The 27765-nt window shown below is 42.6% G+C and overlaps 1 protein-coding gene across 4 annotated transcripts; it reads right to left on the minus strand.

The window, feature by feature from the left end:
• Nucleotides 1–22984: 22984 nt before the first annotated feature.
• Nucleotides 22985–26256, minus strand: LRATD1 (LRAT domain containing 1). Of its 4 annotated transcripts, none has more exons than XM_065587668.1 (2): nucleotides 25988–26256; nucleotides 22985–25208 (listed from the first exon to the last, which is right to left on the minus strand). In XM_065587668.1, exons 1-2 carry the CDS (start codon nucleotides 26239–26241, stop codon nucleotides 24395–24397), a joined length of 1068 nt encoding a protein of 355 aa, XP_065443740.1. In that variant the 5' UTR covers nucleotides 26242–26256; the 3' UTR covers nucleotides 22985–24394. The 4 variants fall into 4 exon arrangements, with proteins under 4 accessions (XP_065443740.1, XP_005293150.1, XP_042704635.1 ...); XM_005293093.4 differs by having other exon boundaries at nucleotides 22985–25286; nucleotides 25988–26205; XM_042848701.2 differs by lacking the exon at nucleotides 25988–26256 and adding an exon at nucleotides 25653–25945 and having other exon boundaries at nucleotides 22985–25286.
• Between the last annotated feature and the right edge of the window lie 1509 nt (nucleotides 26257–27765).

Genomic DNA, 27765 nt, shown 5'->3' on the forward strand with positions numbered 1-27765 from the left:
ACCTGTCCTTGACTTTTACTAAACCTGTGACAAAATCTTAACCTTAACTATAACAGACTCTCCATGGAATCACAGACAGTCCCCTTGTGCATTCCAGTCTATCTTGTCACCCAGTCAAGCTGGACTACGTGATAGAGGGTCACTTTACACCAAAAAATCGAAACAATATTCAGGTTACTAGTCCCAAAGGACCAGTCACTTACCCCAGATCATTTGTACTCAGATCTCAAACCAAAGACAATGCCTGTAGCCAAAACTGTAATAAACTAACTAAAGCTTTATTGACTAAGAAAAGAATTGAGAGTTATGTACAAGGTTAAAACAGGAAACACACACGAGTTACAGTCTTAGATTTAAAAAGGTAATATAAGGTTCTATAATAAGCAGATCTGTATGTCCTTTAGGGCTGACCCATACCAAACAACATGGGGATCTCTTGCTTGTTTTTAGGAATCTTTGCTTCTCAGAGTCCAGACAGCATAAAGAGACCCCAATTGTTTCTGGTCAGGGATTTTTATCACACGTCCCTAGATTCCAAGCTGAAGGGACAAGCGCTTCTGCATGTAATGTCTTCATGGGGGTGTGGGGCAATCAACAAAGCCTTTGTCCCACAATGGCCAATTTGGATTCAATAGTCTTTCATGATGGGCAGAAGAAAACACCTTCTGTAGGAACCCAGCATTTTGCATTAGGTGAAGGGTTCCCCCCTCCCCGCTGCTTGATGGGTTACAGACTTTCAAAACAAACATTTTACAGTTATAGAGCAAACACTCATGTATTATCTTATATCATGGGGTACAGATATTAAGCAGGATTAATACATGCAGCATCATACAACCATTCCATAAAGTCTAAACACTAATATCTCTTTTAACAATACTGACCCACAAGTAAGCCAGACTGGTTTCCAGCTACACATTTGTCAGTGTTAAGTGAGACCCAGGGACTTGGCCTGAGCAGGCATCTGATCTACGAGCACCACAGCCTTCTGTATTTTAGTCAAGTCTCTTTATATTATGTCTGTTCTTCGACTATCCCTCGATGCAAGGATGATGTCTGCCAAGGGGGTTCATTAGTGAGTTTTTAAGTGGCTGAGGAGCCCAATTCTTGCCGTGCAGATTTTCCCAAAGAAATGATAGGTGTAATCTTGGAGGAGACATAGTTGTTGGCTAAAGTGTTGTGCCCTTTCTTTCCTCCTTTGTCACTTCTCTGTCTCATGTGCACATCTGTTCTCCTCAAAGTGAGCTGTGGCTTGGTGTATGGTGTGGCACCACTGTGTTCTGTTCCACATCAAATCCTCCCAGTTTGTTGGGTTGATGCCTCCCTTTTTAAGATGTACTTTCAGTATGTCTTTTAAACACTTCCACTGCCTTCTGTGAGCCCTTCTTCCCTGACTTAACTGAGAGAAGAGTACTTGCTTCGGGAGGCAAGTGTCAGGCATACGTACACAGTGGCCAGCCCAGTGGAGTTGGTATTTCATGTGCTTCTATACTGCTGATGTTGGCTGAAGAGAGAACGCTGATGTTAGTGCATCAGTCTTCTCAGCTGATCAAGAAAATCCTCCTGAGGCAGCGCTGCTGGAACCACTCCAGCCGCTTGAGAAGTCGTCTGTAGGTTACCCAGGTCTCACACCCATAAAGAAGGGTGGAGAATGACAACTGCCTTGTAAACCAAGATCTTGGTACCTGTTTGTAGATCCCTATCATTTAAGGCTCATTTGAGTAGTCTTCCGAAAGATGTTCTGGAACAGTGGATCCTGTATTCAATTTCTGTGTCGATGCCAGCTGTTTGGGAGAGGTGGCTGCCAAGGTACGGAAAATGGCCCACATTTTCCAGGGGTTCTCCACTGATGGTGATTTGTGGACTACAAACAGTAGTTTGTGCAAGTGAGGGCTGGTAGAGTACCTTGGTTTTCCCAATGTTGAGAGAGAGACCCAGGCTATGATAGGCATCTGGAAAAAGATTTAGGGTGCTTTGCACATCTGCCTCTGTGTGTGTAAGAATGACACAGTCATCTGTATACTGAGGTCAGTGATTCCAGTTCTCATGATCTTCGATTTTGTTTGGAGACATCGAAGATTGAGGAGTAGGCCATCCATATGATACTCAATCCTGATTCTGTCAGGAAGATGGCTGCGAATGAGAATCAGAATCACCTCAAGGTAAATGGAGAAGAGTGTTTGAGCAATGACACGGATCTGCTTGACACCTGTGTGAATGGTGAATGGTTCAGTCTCTGAGCCATTGCACAAAATGGTGGCAGTCATCCCATCGTGGACTGATGATGGAAATGAATTTCTGTGGACAGCCAAATCTATACAGCACCTTCCATAGGGCATTGCCATTGATAGAGTCAAAGGTCTTGGTTAGGTTGATGAATGCCATGAACAGTTCCTGGTGTTGCTCTCTGCACTTTTCCTGAATCTGTCATGCCAAGAAGATCATGTAGGTTGTGCCTCGGGATGGCCTGAAGCCACACTGTGATTCAGGGAGGAGTTCCTTGGCAAGGGGAAGGAGGCAGTTTAGTAGGATTTGGGAAAGAATCTTCCCTGCGATGGAGAGGAGAGCAATACCTCTGTAGTTCCTGCACAAGGATTTGTCCCCTTTCTTGAATATTGTAACAATGTTGGCGTTCTTAAAGTCAGGTGGAATTTCTTCACAGGTCCATATTTTGTTGAAGAGTTGGCAAAGTTTGTGCTGGAGCATTGTTCCACCAGCTTTAAAAACCTCAGCTGGGATGTCGTCTGGGCCTGGTGCCTTGTGCTTTTTTGTCTGAGTGATAGCATGCTGGACTTCCTCAGAAGATGGGGATCAGCAAGGTGTTCCATTGCTGAGTGTTATGGAATAAACTTGATGGTGTCTTCAGAGACCATGGATTCACGGTTTAGTTGGTTCTCAAAATGCTCCTTCCAGTGTTGTTTAATGGCTGCATTGTCCTTGAGGAAGGTGGAGCCATCCTGAGAAAATAAGGGAGTTGTGCCTTTGGAGCTTGGCCCATATATAGATTTTGTTGCTTGAAAGAAGCTTCTCATGTCATCCTGGTCTACAAAACCCTGGATCTCAAGGCCCTCTCTTGCCACCACTTGTTTTTGATGTCATGTAGCTGCCTTTGGACTTTGGCTTTAAGCAGGTGATAGGCCTCATGCTTTCATTTGTTAGAAGAATCATTTTGCCAGTTACAAAATGCATTTCTTTTGTGTTGAATTAATGCTAGGATTTCCTTGTTGTCTTGGTGCCGATGAGTGGAATATCCTATGGTTTCAGCATGTGCATTGTGAATGGTGTTTTAAAGTTGATCCCAGTGCTCTTGAATGTCAATGATATTCTCAGGCAATTGTCAGGAACCTATCATAGTTCTGGTTATATGGATGTCAGTATAGTCTCAGGTTCTGACTATACCATAGTCAAGTGTTTGGACCGTGGATGTTTCCAGGTAGTCTTAAATTTGTTACTCTGCCTAAAGATGGTATTTGTGATGAGCAGGTCATGCACCACACATTTGCTGAGGAGGAGAATACCATTGGGGTTTACATTTCCCACCCCTTCTTTGCCTATTGTGCCTCTCCAGAGTTAGTAATCCCATCCGACTCTGGCATTGAAATCTCCCAGGAGGATGAGTTTATCTGCCTTAGGTATGGCTGTGAGGACTGCATCAAGAGTTCCATAAAACTGCTCCTTATTGTTTTCCTCATCATTGAATGTTGGGGCGTATACGCTGATGATCATGGCATATTGGTTATTGCTAAGCTTAAGCCAAAGAGTCATGAGATGCTCGTTGATCCCCATGGGAAGCTCCGAAAGCTGACTGGCAATCTTATTTTTGATGGCAAAGCCAATCCCGTGAATGCATCTCTTTTCAGGTGGCTTTCCTTTCCAGAATAAAGTGTAACCACCTCCATCCTCTTTTAATTGGCCCTCATTGGCCCAGTGGTTCTCACTAAGAGCTGCAATGTCAATACTGAGTATCTGACAATTAGGGCAGTTCTTCTTTCTGGGCATTCACTGTGCTGAGAGTCCACAAAGGTGCGGACATTCCAGGTGGAGAAATTCATTGTCTTATAGCTCTTGTTTTGGCCGCGGAGTTGAGTGATCTCACTGGATACGGCCATCCAATTGGAAGAGCGTGAGAACGCCTATGTTTGGGGCACCTTTTCTAGCCCCCTCCGCATTTGGGGTGAGCAGAGGGGATCCTAAAAAGGCCTGTTCAGTCACAGCCACTGCTGCCTTCTGGCTCAACGAAGCAGAAGACGACCGTCACACAGCTGCCATCTGTTTGCAGATTTGTGACTAAAGACACCCAGAGAACACTGCTCCTGTCTTCCCCGCCACTCGTCCATCGCCGCAGGACTTTGTGCTGCTGTGAATCCTTTGGCAGGGGCCTGCACATGAAATCTTTTAACATGGGGAAACCGGTGCACAGGCGGTAACCACACAAAACTTGACAGGAGAAAGACCCTGACCCAGTGCCGAGAAGATCCAAGATAACCAGGGGTCTCCCTTCTACTGCAGCCCTCATCTGCCTTCACAGCCACAGAGTACTAGAAGTTCCTCTCTATGCGCCTGATCCACCATTGGGGTCTTTTGAAGTTTGGACCGCGGTTAGTCAGGAGCCTCGCCTCAGACCTGCCCACCAAGGGGGACCCTACCAGGAGTATAAAAGCTCTGGATGATATAGCTCTGAGGGTCGTTAGCCCACGCAACCCTCTCCACCACTACAAGGTTGTGGTCCATCAGAGAGGTTATATGTTAATTATAATTATATTATATTATGTACCACAGCAGCTACTGACTGATATAAGTCCATAGGACTTACATTAGGACATTCAGGCCTGATGAAAAATCTATTGAAGTTGATGAAAGTCTTTTTCCATTGAGTTCAGTGAGCTTTGGCTCAAGGCCTTTGAGTCCTGTCCTGACACCCCGTTCTCCTCTATTCCAAGGATGTTTAGTACTGGCCATTAGACAAATTCAGATGTAAATAAGGTGTAAATTTTTGACAGTGAGGGTAATTAACCATTGGAACAATTTACGAAGGGTTGAGGTGGCTTCTCCATCACTAAACATTTTAAATCAAGACAGGATGTTTTTCTAAAAGATATACTTAGGAATTATTTTGCGGGAAGTGCTAAGGCCTATGTTATACAGGTGATCAGCCTACATGATCACAGTGGTTGCTTCTGGCCTTGGAATCTGTAACCTGCCTTCATTCAGAACTTTTACAACAAGGTGAGAAAAAGTACTAGACTCTGCATTATAAGGAGCAATCCTATATGTGCCAGAGTGGTGCAGACTCCGGGGGAAAATGGAGAGCGTTCAGAAGAGAGCCACAAAAATGATTTGAGGGCGGGACAAAAGGTCTTCCAGTGGGAAACTTAGAGAGCTCATTCTGTTTAGCTTATGAAAAAGAAGATTGAAAGGCGATTTGACTACAGTGTATGGAGCCATGCCTACACTACAGACCTATATCAGTGTAACTATGTCGCTCAGTGGTGTGAAAAATTCACAACTCTAAGTGATACAGTTATGCCAACCTAGCCATCCATGTAGACAGCACTATGTCAACGGGACAGCTTCTCTTATTGACGTAGCTATCACATCTCAGAGAGGTGGATTAACTGAGCCGATGGGAGAAGCTCTCCCGTTGGTATAGTAGCATCTTCACTAAAGCGCTACAGCGGCTCAGCTGTGCTGCTGTAGTACTGTATGTGAAGACATGCCCTTAGTATCTTCCCAGGGAGAAAATGCAGGATACTAAAGGGCTCTTCAATCTAGAGGAGAAGGGCATAACAAAAAACAATGGCTGGAAGATGAAGACATACAAATTCAAATTTGACACTGGGCACAATTTTTAAATGGTAAAGGAGATTGAATGAATGAATGTGGAACAAACTAAGAAGGAAAGTGGTGGATTCTCCATCTGTGAAGGTCTTCACATTAAGACTGTCTGCCTCTCTGGAAGATATGCCTTAGCCAAACACAAGTTATGCGTTAGTCAAAGTTATTGGGCTAAATATGGGGATAAAATGTAATGGCCTGTGCTATACAGGAGGATGATCTAATGGCTCTTTTGGCCTTAAATTCTAAGAATCTAAGTGATATAAGAGCTTAAGGGCCAGATTTTAAAGTTATTTGGCACCCAAAGACACAGATAGGCACCTAAGTGACAAGACTTTAAAAAAATCTTATCTGATACTTATCTACATCTTTAGTGCCAAATACCTTTACAAATCTGGCCCCAAGTCCCATTTTCAGAAGTGGCTTAGGCACTTAGGATGGGAACATAAGTCTCATTGAAAGTCCATAGTACTTAGGCTTCTAAGTGTGTCAGTCACTTTTGGAAAGGGGAGATAGATTACTAAGGGTATGCTACACTGTAATCAGGTGGTGTGATGTGACAGCAGCACATGCTGACATACCTTAGCTAGCTTTAATTTAGCTAGTCCAAGTACTTTAGCAATGATACTCGGGCAGTGCAGGCTTCAGCATGGACTGCACAGGCCTGCCCAGTATCCTCAGGCAGCTAGCCTGTGCAGAAGCCCATTCTGCTGTGGCTTGATTGCTACTGGTACCCAAACTACGTAGATTAAAGCCAGTTTTGGGGATTGTGACAGATATGGCCACTTCCTGCAGTATCTTTGGGAGACTCTATCATTTGATGCAATATTGTGGGCCAGGGATTGTATGTAATTCTATGTGGGAGGATGACCACATCTCCTCCAGGAACTCAGAACAGCGGTGGGTGATTAGGCAAATTCAATCAGGTTGTAATATGTCCAGAGGAATACCATCACCTGGAGAGGCTCGCATATATTAGTTCAAACTGGATTCTCTGGAGACCAACAGACAAAGAAATGACTTTTGGATAAATAGTCTCATGGTAAGTTGTCTCAGGGCCTTCTTTGTGATCCAGCAAACTGTAGCCAGTGAACTGGGCAGCTTGGAAAAACCATGGCCAGGAGGAAGGGAGACTTGGGTCCCCGCCTAAGGGAGGTGACGTCTGAGGAGCCAGGTGCCTTTGCTGGATCATGAGGGGAAATATAGGTGCAGTTGCCCTGAACTGTGACAGGTATATCTACACATGCTACAACAAACACCCCAAGTTGCTGTGTAGACAGACTCTGACAGACTTAAGGTATGTCTACCCTGCAATTAAACTCCTGTGGCTGGCCTGTGTCCGCTGACTCAGGCTTGCAGTGCTTGGGCTACCGTGCTGTTTAACCTTGAATGATCCCAGAGTCCAGGCTCCAGACTGAGACCAAATGTCTACATCACAATTAAACAGCCCCAGGCCTGAGCCCCACAAGCCTGAGTCAGCTGACCGGGCCAAGCTGCAAGTGTTTAATTGCAATACCCTGAGGTACTCTTAAATTTTACCCTAAATCTCTCATTACTGGTATGCAGTGAACTATCTGTCACATCTGCTGAAAGTAGCATGCCACCCGCAGTCTGTGTTGGACATTCACTGTCATTGAGATGTGACTTTACCATCAAAATATGCTGTTTCCTTTGGTATTTTCCTTCCTCTGATATTTTCCAAGCACTGTATGCAAAGGAGTTACTATGTCCACTTCAAAATTTGGGGAAACAAAGGCAGCTTATTCAACAACATCTTATTCCCCTGCTAGAATGTGATAGAATTTATTTACCCACCTGAATATTTGTCATTCACAGTTGGCAGAGAATGGCTTTAAAAAAAAATCATAGACGTTGTGATGGGTTCGGTCACAGAGACCCCCTTGGGACTGTCACCTGACGTGCTGAGCCTACCCCTGAGCCCGTTTTCTCTACCAGTTTGGGCCTCCAGAACCCTGCCTTGTTGAGACAGACACGCAAGCCTGCCGCAACACAGACCCAGGGTCTGAACCATGCCCCCAAAGCTGCAGACTTAACTGAAAACAGCTTAAGAAGTGCTCCTGTCTCCAGAACCCAATGGGATCCAAACCACAAATAAATCCGTTTTACTCTGTATAAAGCTTATACAGGGTAAACTCATAAATTGTTCACCCTCTATAACACTGATAGAGAGATATGCACAGCTGTTTGCTCCCCGGGGTATTAATCACTTACTCTGGGTAAATTAATAAACCAAAGTGATTTTATTAAGTATCAAAAGTAGGATTTAAGTGGTTTCAAGTAATAACAGACAGAACAAAGTAAGTTACCAAGCAAAATAAAACAAAACATGCAAGTCTAAGCCTAATACATTTAAGAAAACGAATACAGGTAAATCTCACCCTCAGAGATGTTCCAATAAGCTTCTTTCACAGACAAGACTCCTTCTTAGTCTAGGCCCAATCCTTTCCCCTGGTACAGTTCTTGTTAGTTCCAGCTCAGATGGTTACTAGGGGATTTCTCCATGACTGGCCCCCTTTGATAGCTTTGACATAAGGCGGGAATCTTTTCTCTCTCTCTGGGTTCCCATCCCTCCTTCTAAATCGAAAAGCACCAGGTTAAAGATGGATTCCAGTTCAGGTGACATGATCACATGTCCTGTGAGACTTTATTACCCACACCCTGGCACACAGATATGCAGGAGTCTTACAAATAAACAGAACCATTTACAACCAATTGTCCTGGTTAATGGAAGCCATCAAGATTCCAAACCACCATTAATGATCCACACTTTGCATAATTACAATAGGACCTCAGAGTTATATTTCATATTCCTAGATTCAGATACAAGAATGATACATTCATACAAATAGGATGACCACACTCAGTAGATTATAAGCTTTATAATGATACCTTACAAGAGACCTTTTGCATAAAGCATATTCCAGTTACATCATATCCACACTTATAAACATATTTTTATAAAAGTATGTAGTGCAACATCACAGACATAATGCCGCAGAAAGTGATTCTGTCAGACATATGGTACCTCTACACTGCAAAAAAACTGAAAACAAAACAAAAACATCCCCCCTTCCCCTGAAACCTGCAGCAGTGGGTCTCAGAGCCCAGGTCAACTTGAACTCAATTTTTATGGAGTTAAAAATACCAGTGTAGACATCCCTGCTTCAGCTGAAGCCCAGCTGTGAAACCCAGCAAGTCATCTGACATGGGCTTTGAGTCTTGGTGCCACAGGAGTTTTTTTGTTTTGTTTTTTTCTGCATTGTAGTCATGCCCATAGACATTTTAGTGCATAACTGTCTTTACTTCCCTACATGGTGGGGCACATATAACATTTCTCAAAGCCAGATCCTTAGCTAGAGTAAACTGACACTAAAGTCAAAGGAGCTACACCAGCTTGGAATTTGTCCCCTCAGTTTTTAGAGTCTCTGGGTATGTCTATACTGAAGAAAAAAAAAAGATCTGCAGCAGTTAGTCTCAGAGCCTAGTCAACTGACTCAGGCTCATTGGGCTTGTGCTATGGGACTAAAAATTGCAGTGTAGATGATCAGACTCAGGCTAGAGTTAAGGTTCTGAGACTCAACCCTACCAGATTTCAGAGCCTGGGCTTCATTCCAAAACCAAATGTCCACATTGCTATTTTTCATAGAATCATAGAAGATTAGGGTTGGAAGAGACCTCAGGAGGTCATCTAGTCCAACCCCCTGCTCAGCAGGACCAACCCCAACTGAATCCTCCCAGCCAGGGCTTTGTCAAGCCAGGCCTTAAAAACCTCTAAGGAAGAAGATGCCACCACCTCCCTAGGTAGCCCATTCCAGTGCTTAAGCACCCTCCTCGTGAAATAGTTTTTCCTAGTATCCAACCTAGACCTCCCCCACTGCAAGTTGAGACCCTTGCTCCTTGTTCTATCATCTGCCACCATTGAGAACAGCCTAGCTCCATCCTCTTTGAACCCCCCTTCAGGTAGTTGAAGGCAGCTATCAAATCCACACTCACTCTTCTCTTTTGCAGATTAAATAAGCCCAGTTCCCTCAACGTCTCCTCATAAGTCATGTGCCCCAGCCCCCTAATAATTTTTGCTGCCCTCCGCTGGACTCTCTCCAATTTGTCCACGAATTTTACTCTGTAGCATGAGCCCAGGTCAGTTGATTTGGCCTCTGAGACACACGGCTGTGGATCATTTTTTGCGCTGTAGACATGCTCTCTGTTTTGTAATTCCTCATACATCTCCTGTGAAGTTGTCATTCCTTACAATTCATTTCTTTATTTGAGGAAAACTCAGGTTGGGGCAATGATTTACATTCTTATTATTAGAATAACAATTAACTCAATTGAAAAATGAATCACACTCATTTCTACCACTTCTTCCCATATTCTAGTCTTGTTTCTTCCTGGTATGTGACCAACACCAAGACTTGGATGAAAGAGAACCATCAGAGGCTCAGTGAAGGCAAGATTAATGGAATGCTGGTGGGCAGGAAGAAGCATCTACAGAAGCATACAGGGCAGTGGGTATGCCAGGCTTTTCCCAGTATAATTCAGTGTGTTGATATACACTTGGATCCATTACTACTCTAGGGATCCACACGTAGGAGTAATGGTTCCTAGTGCTTTAATTTCCTCCCAAATGTGGTCCTTATTAGTTACCCATCCCTTTTTCATCTAGATGGAGGTACTCTCCTTAAGGCTCAACTTGAATTTTCAATTCTGAACTAGTTGAAAATTCCCATGTGATCTTCATCTGCTCCCTTCTTAGATTGGGCCAATCCATAAAAGCATGAAACATGAATTCTGTGTATTGGCTGCCTGTTTACTTCCAACAGCAATTAGAGGCATTGATAACAATCTTTAAAGCCTTGAACTTGTCTGGAACCTAGTTTTGTGGGAGCTAAGATCAGCTGGATCATTCCTAATATCAGTGATGGGATTAAAACTTTCCAAGGCCCGCAGCAGAGATCTCAATGGAGGGCTCTATTCCTCTGGCAGACCACCAGAATCTAAGTTTGGCAGCCTTCAGCGCATAGTGTAAGGCTTACTTGTTCAATCAACCATTCAATTAACTAATATGTCAGTATGTTGGTCCTTTGTGAGACAAATAAAAGGCAGTTAGAGTGCATTCAGCGATCCATATGGGTGTGTTTTAATTAATATTTGTTTTTAATTTATTGTAAGATGCCCAAATGCTCTGCCAATGAGTTCCAAAGAAATCCTTAAAATAATTAAATGAGTTCTGTAAACTTACTGGAGGGCACAGGTTTTTCCTGTGTGTGTGATTAGAATTGGGCAAACTATTTAATGGGCAATTTATTCCACACACTTAATCATTTTTACTGTTCATGCATTATTTGAAGTTTCACAAATGAGTTATTTGTAACTAACTGTCCATTGAATCATTTGTACGAATAAGATATGGATTAACCACAAACTGACCAATATAATTCTTTGTTAGACATTTTATGATTGGTCATCTGAATAACGTCATTCTCTGACTGAATACATTAGGAAGAATGACTGAACAAATCAATGACACTTTGAAGGTCTCATGAGAGAATGGAAGGTTTAGGAAATTTTAGGACATTTTAAATAATTTCCTATTTGCTTTTACAAATGGAATATTATATTTGGCTAAGTAGTTGGAATGCAGATTTCAAAATAACAGGGATTATTCTTGACTAGGGGAGAAAGAAACTCTTTAATCTATTTTTTTTACTCTTGACTGAGTTACTAATTCAGAATTAAAAATAAAATGTTTAATATATTTGTATTTAATATTAGGAACAGTAGACTGATTTAATTCAGTGTTTTATAATATCTGTTTTACTGCTATCAAAGCCTACTAAAGCATTTGGCCATGATTTTCTATAACTGACTTGTAATTTTTAGGTGCCTCAGAGTTATTGGAATTTGTGTGTGTGTATGCCAAACTTAAGTCTCCTTAAAAAGGGCCTGATTGTCAGAGAGAAGGTGCACAGCTCTTTTGGAAAATATGGCCCATTCTAGGGGGTCTCAAGCTGAGCACTCAGAAACAGAAACACTAAAAACCACTAATCAATTTTAGAATATCTTGACTTTGGTGAAGAAATCTAATCAGAAATTTAATGAAGCCCAAGTGGCCTGTAAAGTCAAGTCATTCTCAGACTGAAACAGATAATACAATCAGCTCAAATGGTTAGTTGTATGACTAGAGAGTTATCAGGGGGTAGCCGTGTTAGTCTGTATCTACAAAAACAACAAAGAGTCTGGTGGCACCTTAAAGACTAACAGATTTATTTGGGCATAAACTTTCGTGAGTAAAAACCTCACTTCTTCGGATGCATCCGAAGAAGTGAGGTTTTTACTCACGAAAGCTTATGCCCAAATAAATCTGTTAGTCTTTAAGGTGCCACCAGACTCTTTGTTGTTTTTGACTAGAGAGTGTTATTTCAGATACTATATAACATCTACAATACATTTTTCTTCCACAAAGCTCAAATTATAAAGTGTTTTGAGGTATGTAAAATATCTACATTGAGATATTGCCTTTTTAGAGTCATATACTGCCCTGGTCTTGCAGGCAGAACATCCATTGAGAACAATGGAAGTTCTACTCTTGGTTCAGAGGAATAGAAGACATGGCAATGTATAGCTAGGCATTAAGCCATTTGTGCTCTTGCCTACTTCCACATTGGGTTATTCTGGATGTTTTTCTTAGAAGAATCATCAGAAGATCAAAGTAGGTATGAGATTCACTTTGAATACTTACAATTCCTACTGCCAGTGAGTTAGATTATCAGCAAAATAGAGAGCTCAACTTTCTGTATCAGTTCTTACGATGGACTAATAAAAGTTGTTAGCATTCTATGAAATGGAAACCCTAAAATTATCCTCTCTATGCAATACATACATATATGAATGCTTCTCTGTTATACAGAAATATAAATGATATAATATTTCTGTAAGCAGGCAAGCAAATTGATTTTTCAGTTTGGTGGCTGAATTGAAAAATCTGAATGAAAACTTGGTTAATTTCAAATCAAAACTGAATTCTTTTCATTTTTTTCCCTCACCAAACCAAAATTAAAAAAAAAAAAAAATCATTCATGTTGAACAAAGTGTTTAGAATGTCATTTCAGATTCAAAATAACATTTTTTGGGGGGGGAAATGTCAAAACCAGTTAATTTTGACAGTTCTGAGTTTAACTATTCTTTTTCAGCCAAAGCCAGTTGCTGAATTTGACACAAAAATCATGAAATATTCTCAGTGTCCCCAAAACACGTTTATTGGTGGATTTACTATTCACTGAAAATTTTTGCACAACTCTGTTCCTAACACAGTACCCACACATTGTATCTGATCCAAACTTACCCTCTTCCTAATTCCTGTCTTTATACAAAGCATAAATATAAATCTCAGCCTAAAATATACCTAAATATCCAGTGTACAGTGGATTAGAAATAACTGTTGCTAATGCTCAAAGGACGGGGATTTTTAGGTGCCAGCACTATTGTGGAAATCAGTTATTTGATGTATTAATCTTAAATAGCAGCATATTTTCATTTCAGAAAATGTGGTTAGTTCAAGGGACATTGACAGGATTGATAGGCCCAATATTTTTCTTTCATTGCCTGCAAAGATGATGCAGTTCTCAAGAGTGAGACTGAACTCTGCAACGTCCCCCTGGCACCAGTTAATTCTACTGGTGGGGTTGTTCAGTGACTACCATCTAAATACCCATACTGGGCAGCCTCTGCACTCTGTGAATGCCATGGAGGGGGGCCTTGCACCAGGTCCCGATAGGCTGATATGGACGAAGATGGCTTGTGGATGGAGTAGAAAATCCATATCTATGTGGTTCAAGTGATGCAAAACCTTCATGTGGGATTGGGGTTGTGGCAGCTACTCTGCCACGGGCTTTGGGGTCCATCTCCCCATTAATCTCCCACACAAGATTAATTGGCCTTTGTGGGAAGTGGGTGAGGTTGAGTTTCACCCTATGCATATTGAGTGGGATTTCTGAAAGCAGTCAGCATTTACTTAACTCTAGTCCCATTGCAATCTATGGGTGTTCACTATTGACTTCAGTGGGAGACAAGTTAGGCCAATACTGAGTGCTTTTGAAACTCTTACCCTTTTGCTTTTGAAAACAAACATACTGATGTTTTAAAGTAACAAATCAAGGCCCCCTGCCCCCCACTTAGGAACAACTATACAATAACAGATTAGGGATAGCTCAGTGGTTTGAGCATTAGCCTGCTAAACCCAGGGTTGTGAGCTCAATCCTTGAGGAAGCCACTTAGGGATCTGGGGCAAAATCAGTACTTGGTCCTACTAGTGAAGGCAGGGGGCTGGACTTGATGTCCCTTCCAGCTCTATGAGACAGGTATATCTCTCTATATTATCATTAATATCTGTACACAATGGAGCACGGCTAATTTCAGTGTTAAGCTTCCAAGGGATTACAAACAGCAAGAAAAAATATTTAAATGATGAAAATTCCCTTGACAGTGTCCTTTTAAATGAATGCAGAAGAATGCAGCATACCCTAAAGCACAAATGTTTGAACAGTGTTAAATCCAGTTGGTGGTTAATCTCAGACATCTGTCTGTGGCACACATAAGGAACACATTGAAATGACAGTGCAGTTTATACCAACACTAATAAAATAATCATGATCCATACATATTAGTTCTAAGAATTAAATGTGTGTATAAATATTTACAGTCAAATCTTCTATTTCTTTTAAACAATCTCTCATTTGTATTGCTTTCCATGATCTTTCCTCTTATTCAAAGGGCACATAGGAATAAGAATACTTCTCTTTTAAAGCCAGATTGTGATACTCTTACTCATGCTGAATAATACACCAGGAGTATTCCCTCTGAAGTCAGTGGGTCCAAAGTCCTGCTGAGGGTGAGTAAGCATATCACAATTTGGCCCTTAATAGTTACTCCTGTTGTTAGCTATAGTGTTGCTAGTTCCCTATCCATACCTCTGACTGTGTCATGCCTGATCAAATTTGCAGATGATCCAAAGGGGGGGGGGGCAACACTTTGCATGATAGAGCTAAAATTCACAGGGATCTTGATGAATTGGAGAATTGGGCTATAGACAACAAAATGAAATTCAACAGAGACAAATGTAAGGTGCTACACTTATGGAAGAAAAAACAAATGTACAAATACAGAATGGGGGATAACTGGCTTGGCAGCAGCACTGCTAAGAGGGATCTGGGAGTTGTGGTGGATCACAAATTGAATATGAGTCAGCCATGTGATGCTGTTGCAAAAATAGAAAATGCAGTTTTAGGTTGCATTAACAGAGACACAGCATGCAAGTGACGGGAGGTGACAGTACTGTTCTACTCGGTGCTGGTTAGGTCTCAGCTGTAGTACAATTTTGGTCACCAATGTATAGAAAGGATGTAGAGAAAATGGAAAAGATCCAGAGGGGAGTGACAAAGATGATCAGAGGGATGGAATGCAAGCCATATGAGCAAAGGCTGAAGAAACTGGGTATGTTTAGTTTGGGAAAGAGGAGATTACTAGGGCACATGTCTTCAACCACTTGAAAGGCTGCCATAAAAAAGATGGAGAAACGTTGTTCTCTCTTGCCACAGAGGGCAGGATAAGAGACAATGGGTTCAAATTACAGCATTGCAGATTTAGATTAAATCTCAAGAAAAAATTCCTAACTGTAAGAACAGTAGAACAACGGAACTGACTGCCAAGATTGTGGAAGCTCCTTCAATGGAGGTTTTCAAAAGGAGGCTGGATAGCCATCTTCTTGGTTGGTTTAGATACAACAAATCCTGCATCTTGGCAGGGGGTTAGACTAGATAATCCTTGAGGTCCCTACTAACCCTATGATTCTATGCTGGCTATAAATGTAGGCCCGGATTCTTTATATTATATATACTGGTTTTACATCCATATAACTATTCATTTCAATGGAGTTACTCCAGATTCACACCTGTGTGCAAGAGATCCAAATCAGGCTGCCACCTCCGCTGTTTGTGGATCAGCAAGGAAGACTGAGGTACTTAGGTCTTCCACTTGCTGTTTGCTCTATGCCAATTAGTCTATAACTAAACTTTGAATGGTGACAAGTTTCAGAGGGGTAACCGTGTTAGTCTGTATCAGCAAAAACAACGAAGAGTCCTTGTGGCACCTTAGAGACTAGATTCATAGATTCATAGATTGTAGGACTGGAAGGGACCTCGAGAGGTCATCGAGTCCAGTCCCCTGCCCGCATGGCAGGACCAAATACTGTCTAGACCATCCCTGATAGACATTTATCTAACCTACTCTTAAATATCTCCAGAGATGGAGATTCCACAACCTCCCTAGGCAATTTATTCGTGTTTAACCACCCTGACGGTTAAGAACTTTTTCCTAATGTCCAACCTAGACCTCCCTTGCTGCAGTTTAACTAACAAATTTATTTGTGCATAAGCTTTCTTGGGCTATAACTCACTTCATCAGATGCATGGAGTGAAGAATTCAGGCCTATCCTGATCTTACAACCTACCCTGAAGGATGATCCCTTACTCTCACAGACCTTGGGAGACAGGTCAGTCCTCGCTTACAGACAGTCCCCCAACCTGAAGCAAATACTCACCAGCAACTACACACCACACAACACAAACACTAACCCAGGAACCAATCCCTATAACAAACCCCGTTGCCAACTCTGTCCATATATCTATTCAAGGGACACCATCATAGGACCTAACCACGTCAGCCACACCATCAGCGGGCTCATTCACTTGCACAACTACCAATGTGATATATGGCATCATGTGCCAGCAATGCCCCTCTGCCGCTTGCATTGGCCAAACCGACAGTCTCTACGAAAAAGAATAAATGGACACAAATCAGACATCAAGAATTGTAACATTCAAAACCAGTAGGAGAGCACTTCAATCTCCCTGGACACTCAATAACAGACTTAAAAGTGGCCATTCTTCAACAAAAAAACTTCAAAAACAGACTTCAACAAGAAACTGCAGAACTGGAATTAATTTGCAAACTTGACACGATCAAATTAGGCCTGAATAAAGACTGGGAGTGGCTGGGTCACTACAAAAAATAATTTTCCCTCTGTTGATACTCACACCTTCTTGTCAACTGTTGGGAATGGGCCACATCCACCCTAATTGAATTGGCCTCATTAGCACTGACCCCCACTTGGTAAGGCAACTCCCATCTTTTCATGTGCTGTATATTTATACCTGCCTACTGAATTTTTCACTTCATGCATCTGATGAAGTGGGTTCTAGCTCACAAAAGCTTATGCCCAGATAAATTTGTTAGTCTCTAAGGTGCCACAATGAGTCCTTGTTGTTTTTGTTTAAACTTTGAATGTGACTTTTTTAAATGGATTATCACTTAAGTCACCAGTGCCACTCTATGTTCAAATAATGTTAAAACTTACTATATGTATTAGTTGAGGCAGATGATATACTGCATTTTTTACTCACCCTGTTTTTGCTGTGGTAGCTTAAGGAGTCTCTAAAGTATGAGTGATTTTATTGTATTAGAGGGGCTGCATAGTTACCTCCCATTTGGAGACCCCTGTGCTCCTGGGACAACAGAGCGAAAGAAAGGAATTTCAGACTAAGCTCTGAATTTCTTGTTTGATAAGTCTGAGACTTAACTACATTATTGTCCAACCCTGCTCAAATAGAGCCTGATTTCTAGAATAAGAAACTTCCATCAATGTCAATTGATATGGCTATTCAGCTACTGCTGAAAATCAGGCCCATAAACTGCACCTCTCACACATGTGCGCGCACACACACACAAAGCCTGAATCATTTACATAAACAATTACCCCTTTTGCACAAGGGAAAGCCAATTTTGCATGGACAATTGGTGTATGTACAGTTAAGTAGGTGTTATTTTGGCCAATCTTGCAGATATAATTCGCACAAAACTCCCAGTGAGAGTTTGCCTGGAAAGAGTTGGATTGGATCCCTGTTTTGAAAAGTCAGTCCTAGAATAAATATTAAATTAAGGGAATTTTGTTCTTTTATTAAGCAGCGTTTAAGAGCCTGATCTTGCAAACACTGAAGTATCTTTACTCACATGAGTCATCCCATACTCATATGAATAAAGCTAAGCACGTGCATAAATGTTTGCCGATTAAGGCCCTAAAAAAAGCAAAAGAATAAAAGTGTCAAGAAAGTATTTAAGAATTCACAAGATAGATTAGCTCACAATGATCTTACTGTTAATACAAAATTAAAGTACATACTATTGGCTGCTTTAAATGTAAAATGCCATTGGACCAATTATAGTTTATTTCCCAAGAATAACATAGTTCCAATACTATTAATATGCATACAACCATATGTCACCATTACGGTATGTTCAGAACATTCCTCTTAACATGTAGGTCTGTATTATTTAGCTGTAGTAAAATTTTTCTGCAAAGTGGAAAATTCACATGTTCAATAGCCACTTTTAAAATTTACAGTAGGGGTGAAATTCTGCTGGCAGCTACCTCGGTGTAAATCTGATGAAAAATCCATTAACACAGGATGTTTCTCTGGATTTACAGTAGTTTAAATCAGAGCAGAATCTGGCTCACTATCTCCACCCCTACTCCGCCTCCAACATACACAACTCCTATTTTTTGATTTACAACAGCTCAAAGAAGTTTCTAATCCCATCATTCATTACTTTCTTTATACTGAAACTTTTAAACAAATCAAATTAAATTTTGTCAAAAGATCCATTCTAGTATTGACTATTTTGTATGTCAAATTTCAAACTAAGACATGTTTTTACAGACAATGTAAAAACCCTTCATAATAACAAAAATTAAAATAAGATCTGGGTTTATCCTGGAAATACTGACCATAATTTAACTAACAGCAGCAATAGGGTACCCCATTACCTTATTCACAGATTATCATTTAGGCCTCAATCTTGCAATGGGACCCACCCCAGAGTAAGACTCCAGCTACACAGATCCTGTTTCAGGATCAAAGCTCTATATTTTGGAATACAATTGACTTACTACAAGTACAACTATGAACTTTAAGTGGTGAATGAGTTCACTTACCTGGGGTCCACTATCGCACTCAACCTCTCACTTGAAATGGAACTCAACATCCACATCGGAAAAGCTGCTACAACAATAGGTAGACTGAGCAAGAAGGTATGTCAAAACAATAAACTAACAGAACACACAAAGATCTGTGTGTATCATGCATATGTTATCAGCACACTTTTGTATGGAAGTGAGGCATGGATCTTATACTCTCATCAGGAAAAGGGGCTCAACATGTGCATTGTCTTCGTCGAATCTTTGGAATATCCTGGAGGGACAGAGTCACCAACAATGAGGTGCTCAAATGGGCCAGCATACCCAGCATGCAAACACTCCTCAAACAGAGATGCCTCCGCTGGCTTGGGCATGTGTGCCAAATGAATGATGGGTGCATCCCAAAGGACCTCCTCTATGGTGAACTGGCATCTGGAAAAAGACCCAAAGGAAGCCCAAAATTGCGGTTCAAGGATGTGTGCAAGCAAGACCTCAAAGAAACGGACAAGGATGTGGATAACTGTGAAGATCACACTCAAGACTGCAGCCTTTGGAAACAAGAGCTTAACAAAGTTACGAGTTATGAGAGGAAGCTGTCCAGCTTAGCAGAAGAGAAAAGAGCTCGCAGAAGGCAAAGGCCACATGGTCGAAACATCGCCTTTAAATGTGATAGACGCTGCAAAGCTTGTCGCTCTCAAGTGTGTCTCTTCAGCCACAACCATGGCTGCCATTAAACTCAGTAAATTCTTTACCTCTCCGGGGCACATATCCATGGTCTCTCCAGACTTAAGGATGCCTACTACTACAAGTGTTTAATAAATCTCCAAATGCACATCCAGATAAATTCTTTGGGGTAGGGATTTTATTCTCCTACCTGTCTACAAAGCACATAGTTTGTGCAACATAAATAACAACATGGATCAGCAGTCAGAGAAAATTATGGATGGAGAAGTATTAAACTATTCCAGTAGTAATCTTCCACAATAATGAATGAGATCTGAGTACTGGCATTAACATCTACAAAGCCTATCCCAGCTCAGTGTTTCCTCCATAACAGCATACAAAGAGGGTTGGGAGTGGAAGTCATTTAGGATCCTGATCTTGCAAGATGCTAAATCCCTCCTCTGAGACCTTCCGTACCCTCAACCCCACTGACTTCAATGGGAGTTGAAGATGTTCAATACATCACAGGATCAGGTCCATAAACTCCAAAAGATTTCTGCACATCACTTACCTACATGTGAAAGTCACTAAAATTAAATGAAGCAGCATAATTAAGACTGCATGTTCTAATGCAGAATAAAGACCTTACCTTCTCATTCATTTCTGCCAGACTCTCATTGATTTCAATGTGAATTCAACACATGGATCAATAGCAGAATATTGTCCTAAACAAATACTTGTTTTTTAAATGAAGCAATAATGGAGGCGGGGAACAGAGAACAACTTGGAAACATGACTGATAGAGACAAAACATGTTTTGCTGAGTTCTGTTTGAATGACTAACTATATTTGCAACCACTAACTGGCAAACAACCTGGTCATGCCAGTAAAAACCGGTTTACAAACAAAGGCTCCCTGTGTTTAGAGAGAGCATGAATCGGATGTCCTCTATAGAATGTTAACCTGTAAGCAATTCAGATGATCGCAGTTTGGAGAGACAAGTACAGTGATTTCAGAACCAGAGATTAAATTGTTCCCAAAATGTTACCATACCAGCTAAAAGCAAACCTGCAGAAAAACAGGACTTCCCAATTCTCCTAGCATTTGAATATAACATATATGTTAGGATTTACTTCATAAGCAATGATGTACACACATATCAGATATATAATTTACCCAAGAAGATTGAAGAATGAAAACACATCCCACAAACATAATTTAATTTGTCAATAACTTCACTGATAGACTTGGAAATTTTAACTCAGGCAGGTCACTGATCTTGCAAGATGAGTATAATCAATCATCTTCTTTTCCTGACAATCATCATCACTCCTTCCCTTATTTCTTTCCACTAGCTTCCCCACCTGCCTCACTATCAAGTTCCAGCTTCTCATCCTTGTTTCAACGTATTGCACAGCTCTGCCCCTGCCCACATTTCTGTTCTCAATTCTTAATAATTCCCCAACCCTTTTACTGCATTAAAGCAGCCTGCTTCACCCCTATCTGTTGTCTTCTATTCTCATTTTATTATCTGTTTCCATGCTGCCTCCTATCCCAGCTCAGGGAGGTGCCCTTCTGTTCTCTCAAATGTATCTTTAAATCTCACGTCTTCTGCAAGGTCCACAAATTGTAAGCAATACCTAAACAATAAGGCCTAATCCAAAGTCCATTGAAGTGAAAGTTACCTACAGGTTTTTGGGTTTTTTAAGAAAACAAAAGTTTTCATTAACTACAATTAGGTTTGCATCAGGACTTTAGTACTGCCAACAATCCATGATGAAAACTAAAGGGCCGGGGGGAGGGAGCAGAAGCAAAAATAACACTCTAAGGGCCTGGTCCAGCACCACTGTTTGTAGAATTTTGGCTGTTGAGTCCAATGACAGCAGATCAGACCATAAATTATCACTATCCCCTGGGGCTTCTCGTGTATTTTCATATCCAGTCCGTCTGGCAAAGATCAGAGGCCTAATTATGCTGTTACCTGCACCTGTGTAAATCTGGAGTAACATTACTGACTTATATGAAGTAACTTGAGTAACTCAGCACAGAATTTGTCCCCATATTTTCCTGTGCAGCACCAACTTCAGGGCCAGCCCTATAAGAAATAGACAAACTAAAAAAAAAAAAAAAGGTTTTGTTAATATAACAGTTTAGTAATTCATTCCATAAGAAGCAAATGTTAAGATTAATGTACGGCCAAGATGATGGGCTGTGGAGAAATAACACTGACAAGTTCAAAGCAAATGTCTCTTAAAAATCTACTGAATTAACATAATAAACTATGCAGTTCCTATTAGTGGGGATGTGCCAGGCTGCTTATATAAGGATTCTGCTTCTGGTCCTGTATTATTCATATCAAGGCAGGTTAGAGAAAGGAGGATCTAGCTCCAGAAGTCAAAAAGTCAAATATGGAGAACCTGCAAACTCATCTTCCTAAATATCCCACTTATCTGCTCCCCATGTATTTCCTCCCTCCTATCATTCTCCCTCACTCTACCGTTGCACCATAATAAAAAAGAAAAAGAAATGTAACTACCGGTAACTAAATCTGTGCTCATCATTCTTTTCCCCTACCCTTTATTATCTTGTCTTTTTAGACTTTAAGTGTATTGGATACAGGCACTATGTCTTCCTGTGTTTTTGCACGGCACCAAGTATCATATGGCACTTTTGGGCACCTAATGCAGTATAGATATTAAATAATAATAATGCCATCCCTAATCTTATCACCTGCTCAACAAAACTTCACTTATTATTGTGAATATAAAACTTGCTACTATACATTTAACTTCTGCCTTAACATTAACTTCACAGCTGTAGAAAGAAACTCAACTCAGCAATGGCGGGAGGGGGGAGTAACTACTATAGTTGCTGTTCAATGTTAGGGAAACTTACAGTAGGAATGTACTCAATTTCAAGTCCACCTAGGATGCTATACAATAATGTAAAGACTTCTGCTGTTCTTTATTGATAAGGCCACAGTTATCAGCCAACAAATATGATTAAAATAAATGTAAAATATTACACATTTGTTAAAAGGTGCGTTATTAGAATTTGAAGCCATTCTATCAGCTGTTTGACATGGGTAGAAATTCACTTTTAAAAATTCCTCCCACTAAAGTAAGTTGTTCACACAGTGTTGTAGTAATCATCAGTGCTTTGAAGGGAAAAAACAAACAAACAAACAAAAAAAAACCCCGAAACACCTTCTCATTTTATTGCCAAATAACTTTGTCAAGCATATCAGCAAATATAAAACCAGTTACATGACCTTCAGTTATAAGGTTGTCATGTTCCCCTTTTTCTTTTTTTAAACAGATGTCTCATGTGAAACAAATGTTGACATCAGTCTTCTAGTAAAGTACACTCCATCCTCATAACTTCAGTCATGGAAGGCAAACGCTTTGTTTGTTAAAATGAAGTACTGTTGCAACAAGGTTGCTTATGATGTTGTTTAATAAAGAAGGGAGCCAAGATACATTATATCAGAGAGGGTGGAGTGCATATACAATAATTCTGCCATCTGTTACTTGATAGAGAGGGGAAAACCAAAACCAAATGCATTTTCTTTCCAGTATTGATACAAGCAAAATTAACTTGGTCATTACAAATTGTATGCTGCTCAACATAATAAAAAAAGGATATGTCCCAGTATACTTAAGAATGATAGCTGATTATATATATATATAGAATGTTATGATCTTTTTATTTCAAGACTGAGAATTAATCAATGAATGACTTGGAATGGGTCTGAAATACAAAAATAATGCATTGATCTCATGACATAAAAGGCATCTTTTTATGCAACTTTGGATTTCTAAATTTAGACTAAGCCTGTTTTCTTTAATTAGATTTAGAAATGCAAGGTAAACTTGGTCACATTGCTATTATTTGGAACACTCAGAATGCCAAACTCAATTCTATTTTTGCTTCTTTGCAGTGTATAAAGAGGTGGAAAGTATCCTCAGAGTACTGGTGTAGTGGCTCTGTGGGATGAAAGGCAAACCTAGAGCAGGAGACCTTGCAGGATTGCTCTCTGGAAAAAGCATGTATGTAAATTGCTCACCAGAATACTTCCCATCCTTTATTTAATGTTTCAGAATGGCTTTGGTCTCAAGAAAACAGCTGCTCACCAACTCTTAATATTTTCAAAAAGAGTAGAACACTAAGGTATTGTGAGAACATCTAGCAGAAAGAGAACTGCATACAGGAAGGAAAAAAGAAGAGAACAGATTTTTAAACTTGTGATCAATTTCTGCCAGAGAAAGGTAAAAACACTTACACCTGATTGATACCTTGCTATAGTTTACTGGACTAAAACTGGGGCTGTGGCTACAAGATGCATTTAGAAATAAAACAAACAGAACCTCCTCTCACCCCACAGAACTAGCAGAAGACTTGAGACAGTTTGTTTGTTTGACAGGCAAATGTTATTAGCTAAAAACTCTTTAGCTAAATCTGCTTCTATGGCCCCAAATGTTTAAAAGGTATCATGGATTAAAGCCATGAAAATAAATTAAAAAGAATTTCAATTTGAAATTTTATTAGCATGTTGCTAGAATGGCCAACATCGATCGACAGGAGAGACTTTTTGTCCACATACTTTGTAAATCTCTTCCACACATACCGCTCTTTGCTTCCCCTCTCTTTCTTCGTTCATTAAATGTTATTAAAAGCCAAACCAAATACTGGCTATGGGTGTAAGAAGAATGCTGGTTTTCTGGAATGTTGCCATGGATTCCGGTTTAAATTGCGTCCCACCAGAGAGCGCAGCCCCCGGTCTGTCTGTGGCAGACAGCTCTCGCCAAGCCGGGGAAAGAAGGGAGCACCTCGTCCCTCCGCTGTTCGTTACTCTTTCCCATCCACTATAGCCAGGTCTTTGATCACTCTCAGTTTGCCACTGGCATCGATCCTGCGCTTCTCCCTTATTAGATCCTCCAGGCTGTGGAATCGCACCGTGTGCACCTTGTTCTCAGCCAGGTGGATCTTGAGATAGTATTGCTGCTGGTGCTGGGTGCCGGCAGCAGCCTGCAGCTCCCCCCCGGCTTTGAACTCCCTTTTCCCGAACCGGCACCAGGCGGCAAAGCTCTCCGAGTTAGTCCAGCAGATCTCGTCGCTTTTTAAACCCAGGTGCCCGCAGGCGTTCTGCACCACCAGCTCTGCCACCAGGGGGCGGTAGCGGTACCAGCTATTCACCACCCGGCCCACGTTGCCAGCGCCCGCCTCGTACAAGCTGTCCTGGCGGATCTGGCCCTGGTGCAGGTGGATGATCTGCCCGCTGCCCACATAAACTGCCCAGTGCGGGGGTGGGGGTGGGTGGTCGGATGGCCCCAGGTAGAGCAGCTCCAGCAAGTCTCCCGGCTTGCTGAGGGCAGGCAGGGCCGAGACCGAGAAGACGCGCAGGTCCCCAGCCTGGGGGCCGCTGCTGACTTTGGAGAAGATGCATTCCTGGCCGCGGAAGGCGGAGAACTGGGTCTCGTTCAGTACCAGTTGGTGGTGGTGGGTGGGGGTCTCCTGCCCAGGGCTGCTGGAGCCCTTCACGCTGTACTTGTCCGGCTGGCCTCGCTCGTCCAGGTCCTCCTCCTCATCCGAGAAGAAGTAAGCCACCCCGACCCGCAGCTCGTCCTTCTCGATCCCCGAGGGGTCTCCGGTCGGCAATTCGCTGTAATTCAGGTGGGTGATGCGATCCAGTTGATTTCCCATCAATGACAAGGCAAGGCGAGGGCAGGAATCGCCGGGTCTGGGTGTGGGAGGGAGGAGAGACGAAGGACGGAGAGAGGGAAAGGGGGGAAAAGGAAAGAAGGAGAAAAGGGAGAGGAGGAAGAACAAAAAAAAAATCCAGGCACTGAGTTTCAGTGATTTCCCCTCCCGGATCGCGTCCCCGCTCCCCGCGTTAGGAGAACCCTCCCTCCCCTCCCACTGTGCCCCTTTGGGGCTGCGCCCTGCCCGGTGCCAGCGTTACACGCGTGGCTCGGGCATGGAGCCGTACCGGGGGCACCCGCACAATGCCACAGCGGTGCAGCCGCGTGCGGCGGGCACAGCTCTCCCGGGAGACGTGGGGACCGCAGCCGTCCCCGGGGTGCGGCGTCCCGGGCGGCATCCGTACCCTGTCCCGCTTCCAGGGTCCCCGTCGGCTCCTGGGCTCCGGGGGAGGAAAGGGGGTAAAGTTCACCGCAGAGCCTCTGGCCTGGGGGGAGAAGGGCGCAGGGTGGCTGGAGCTGAGAGCGTCCCGGCTCGCACCCGTGGCTCCAGCGGAGCACGCTCTGCCCCGGCTCCCGGGCGCCCGCCTCGGCGGGGCTGCACGGCAGGGCAGCGTCTGGCTCCCGGGAGCCGAGCCGTGACACCCCGGCTGCCCCCTTCCAACTCCCGCCCGCAGCAGCGGCCCCGGTCCTGCCCCTCTGGGACCAGCCTCCTGACAGCGACCCCCCGGGCGCTCCGTACCCGTGATCGCCCCGCTCCAGCCAAGCGCCCAACTCCCTTAAAGACTTCTTGTCCCCATGGGAGCCGCAGAGCAGGTGAGCAGCGTCATCCCCGGCGCCCCCTGCCCCTCCCCGAGCCCCGGCTCCAGCTCCAGCTCTTTGGACGCGCTCTGCCTTTCCCTGGACAGCCCCGCTCCGCTCTGGGCTGCCCCCAGCACCGGCGAGTCTAAGTACCGGCGGCTCCCGAGCCCTGCACCCGCCCCGTGCGGAGCTCATTGGCTGCTTTGCTTTGAGGTTGGCAAGAGGAGCGAGCCTCCGGGGTGTCAATCACCGGCCCAGGGTGGGATTCCAGACGTTCCCTCTGCGCGCTGCTGCTCCGCCAGGCCCCCACCGCCCCTCGCCTGCTTGGCCAGGCTGCTAAGGGGCAGAGCATCATCCCTGAGAGCTTGGCTGTGCCGAACCCCTCCGGCACCCAGCTCGCATACTGTGGCCAGAACAGCCAGGCAGTGCTTCAAGTCAGGAATCTGCATAATGCCATGATAGAGTGGTACCACTCTCCAGGATTATTCTTCATTTTCAGGCCCTATAGCACAATACCTTGCTTTCTTGGGAGACCCTCAAACAGCAGCTACTAGACCCAGGTTATGGGGCAGGAAAGTAATAAGGGAGAGAAAAGGTTATTGAAATAAGGGGCATGGTATGACTTCAATGGAAAGCTATATTATATAACAAGAAAGTTATTTCAACTGTAAATACTTAGCAGGTCTGAGGAGCTCAGACGTTCACCAGGCTTCACAACACCAAGAGATTTGATGGATTCTCCTTTGCTTGGAGGCTTTGAATCAGGACTGGTCAGTCTTTCTAAAAGAGATGATGTAGCTGAACCAGATTTTGGGAGGGGTGTTCGATGCAGGAATTACAGGGTCTCTATCAGTGGTGTTATGCAGGAAGTAAGGCTACACGATCATGTAAAGCATTGGACTCCGATTCGCAATGGTATTTAGGTACCAAACTTCCATTGCTTTCATTGGGAGTTAGGTGACGACATACCTTTGAGGATCTGAACTAATAATCCCTTCTGGCCTTTAAAAACAAACAAACGAAAACCAACCCTTTGAATCACCACTGTGAGGTAGATCAGTATTATTATTACAATTCTCATTTTACAGAGGAGGAAATTTAGGTATTAGGTGATGAAATGACTTGTCCAAGATCTCACCATGACTCTGTGTTAGATTATAGATTATAACCTAGAGTTACCAGCCAGGTGCACTAGCCACAAAAAAGCACATTTCCTTTCCTCTTTGCTGAGGAGTGAGAATTTAATCTAATTATGTCAGACATATATATCAGCAAATTTTAATACATAATATTTTGGCCCATGTGTAAACCACACGAAAGTACACATTTTATTTACATGAAAGTAAAGATACTATGTTCCTTGCATTGCAATTATTTTTGGTCATTAATAAACTCAGCCACTCTCCCTTGCAGTATCAGCAGGAAGGTACACCTATATTGCTGGCAACATATACCTGTGTTATTGGCCTCTTATCTGATGCTTGCTTCATTTGGATCTCTTCTTATTAACTTTGGACAATATCATCAGTTTATTTTCACCATATAGAAACTATGATCAGACTTTATTTCAGCTTCAGAGTGGTTTAAGGTGCATACATAACAACATCTGAGACAAATGTGGAGTTTCTTAGTTAAATTAGAGCCTTGTGTACAATTTGGAAGACCCCTCGCTCTTACCATCCCACTGATCAAATGTTTACTTGGCTATCTTTCTGCAGT

Source organism: Chrysemys picta, chromosome 3, assembly GCF_011386835.1.
Source record: "Chrysemys picta bellii isolate R12L10 chromosome 3, ASM1138683v2, whole genome shotgun sequence".
NCBI classification, from domain to species: Eukaryota; Metazoa; Chordata; order Testudines; family Emydidae; genus Chrysemys; species Chrysemys picta.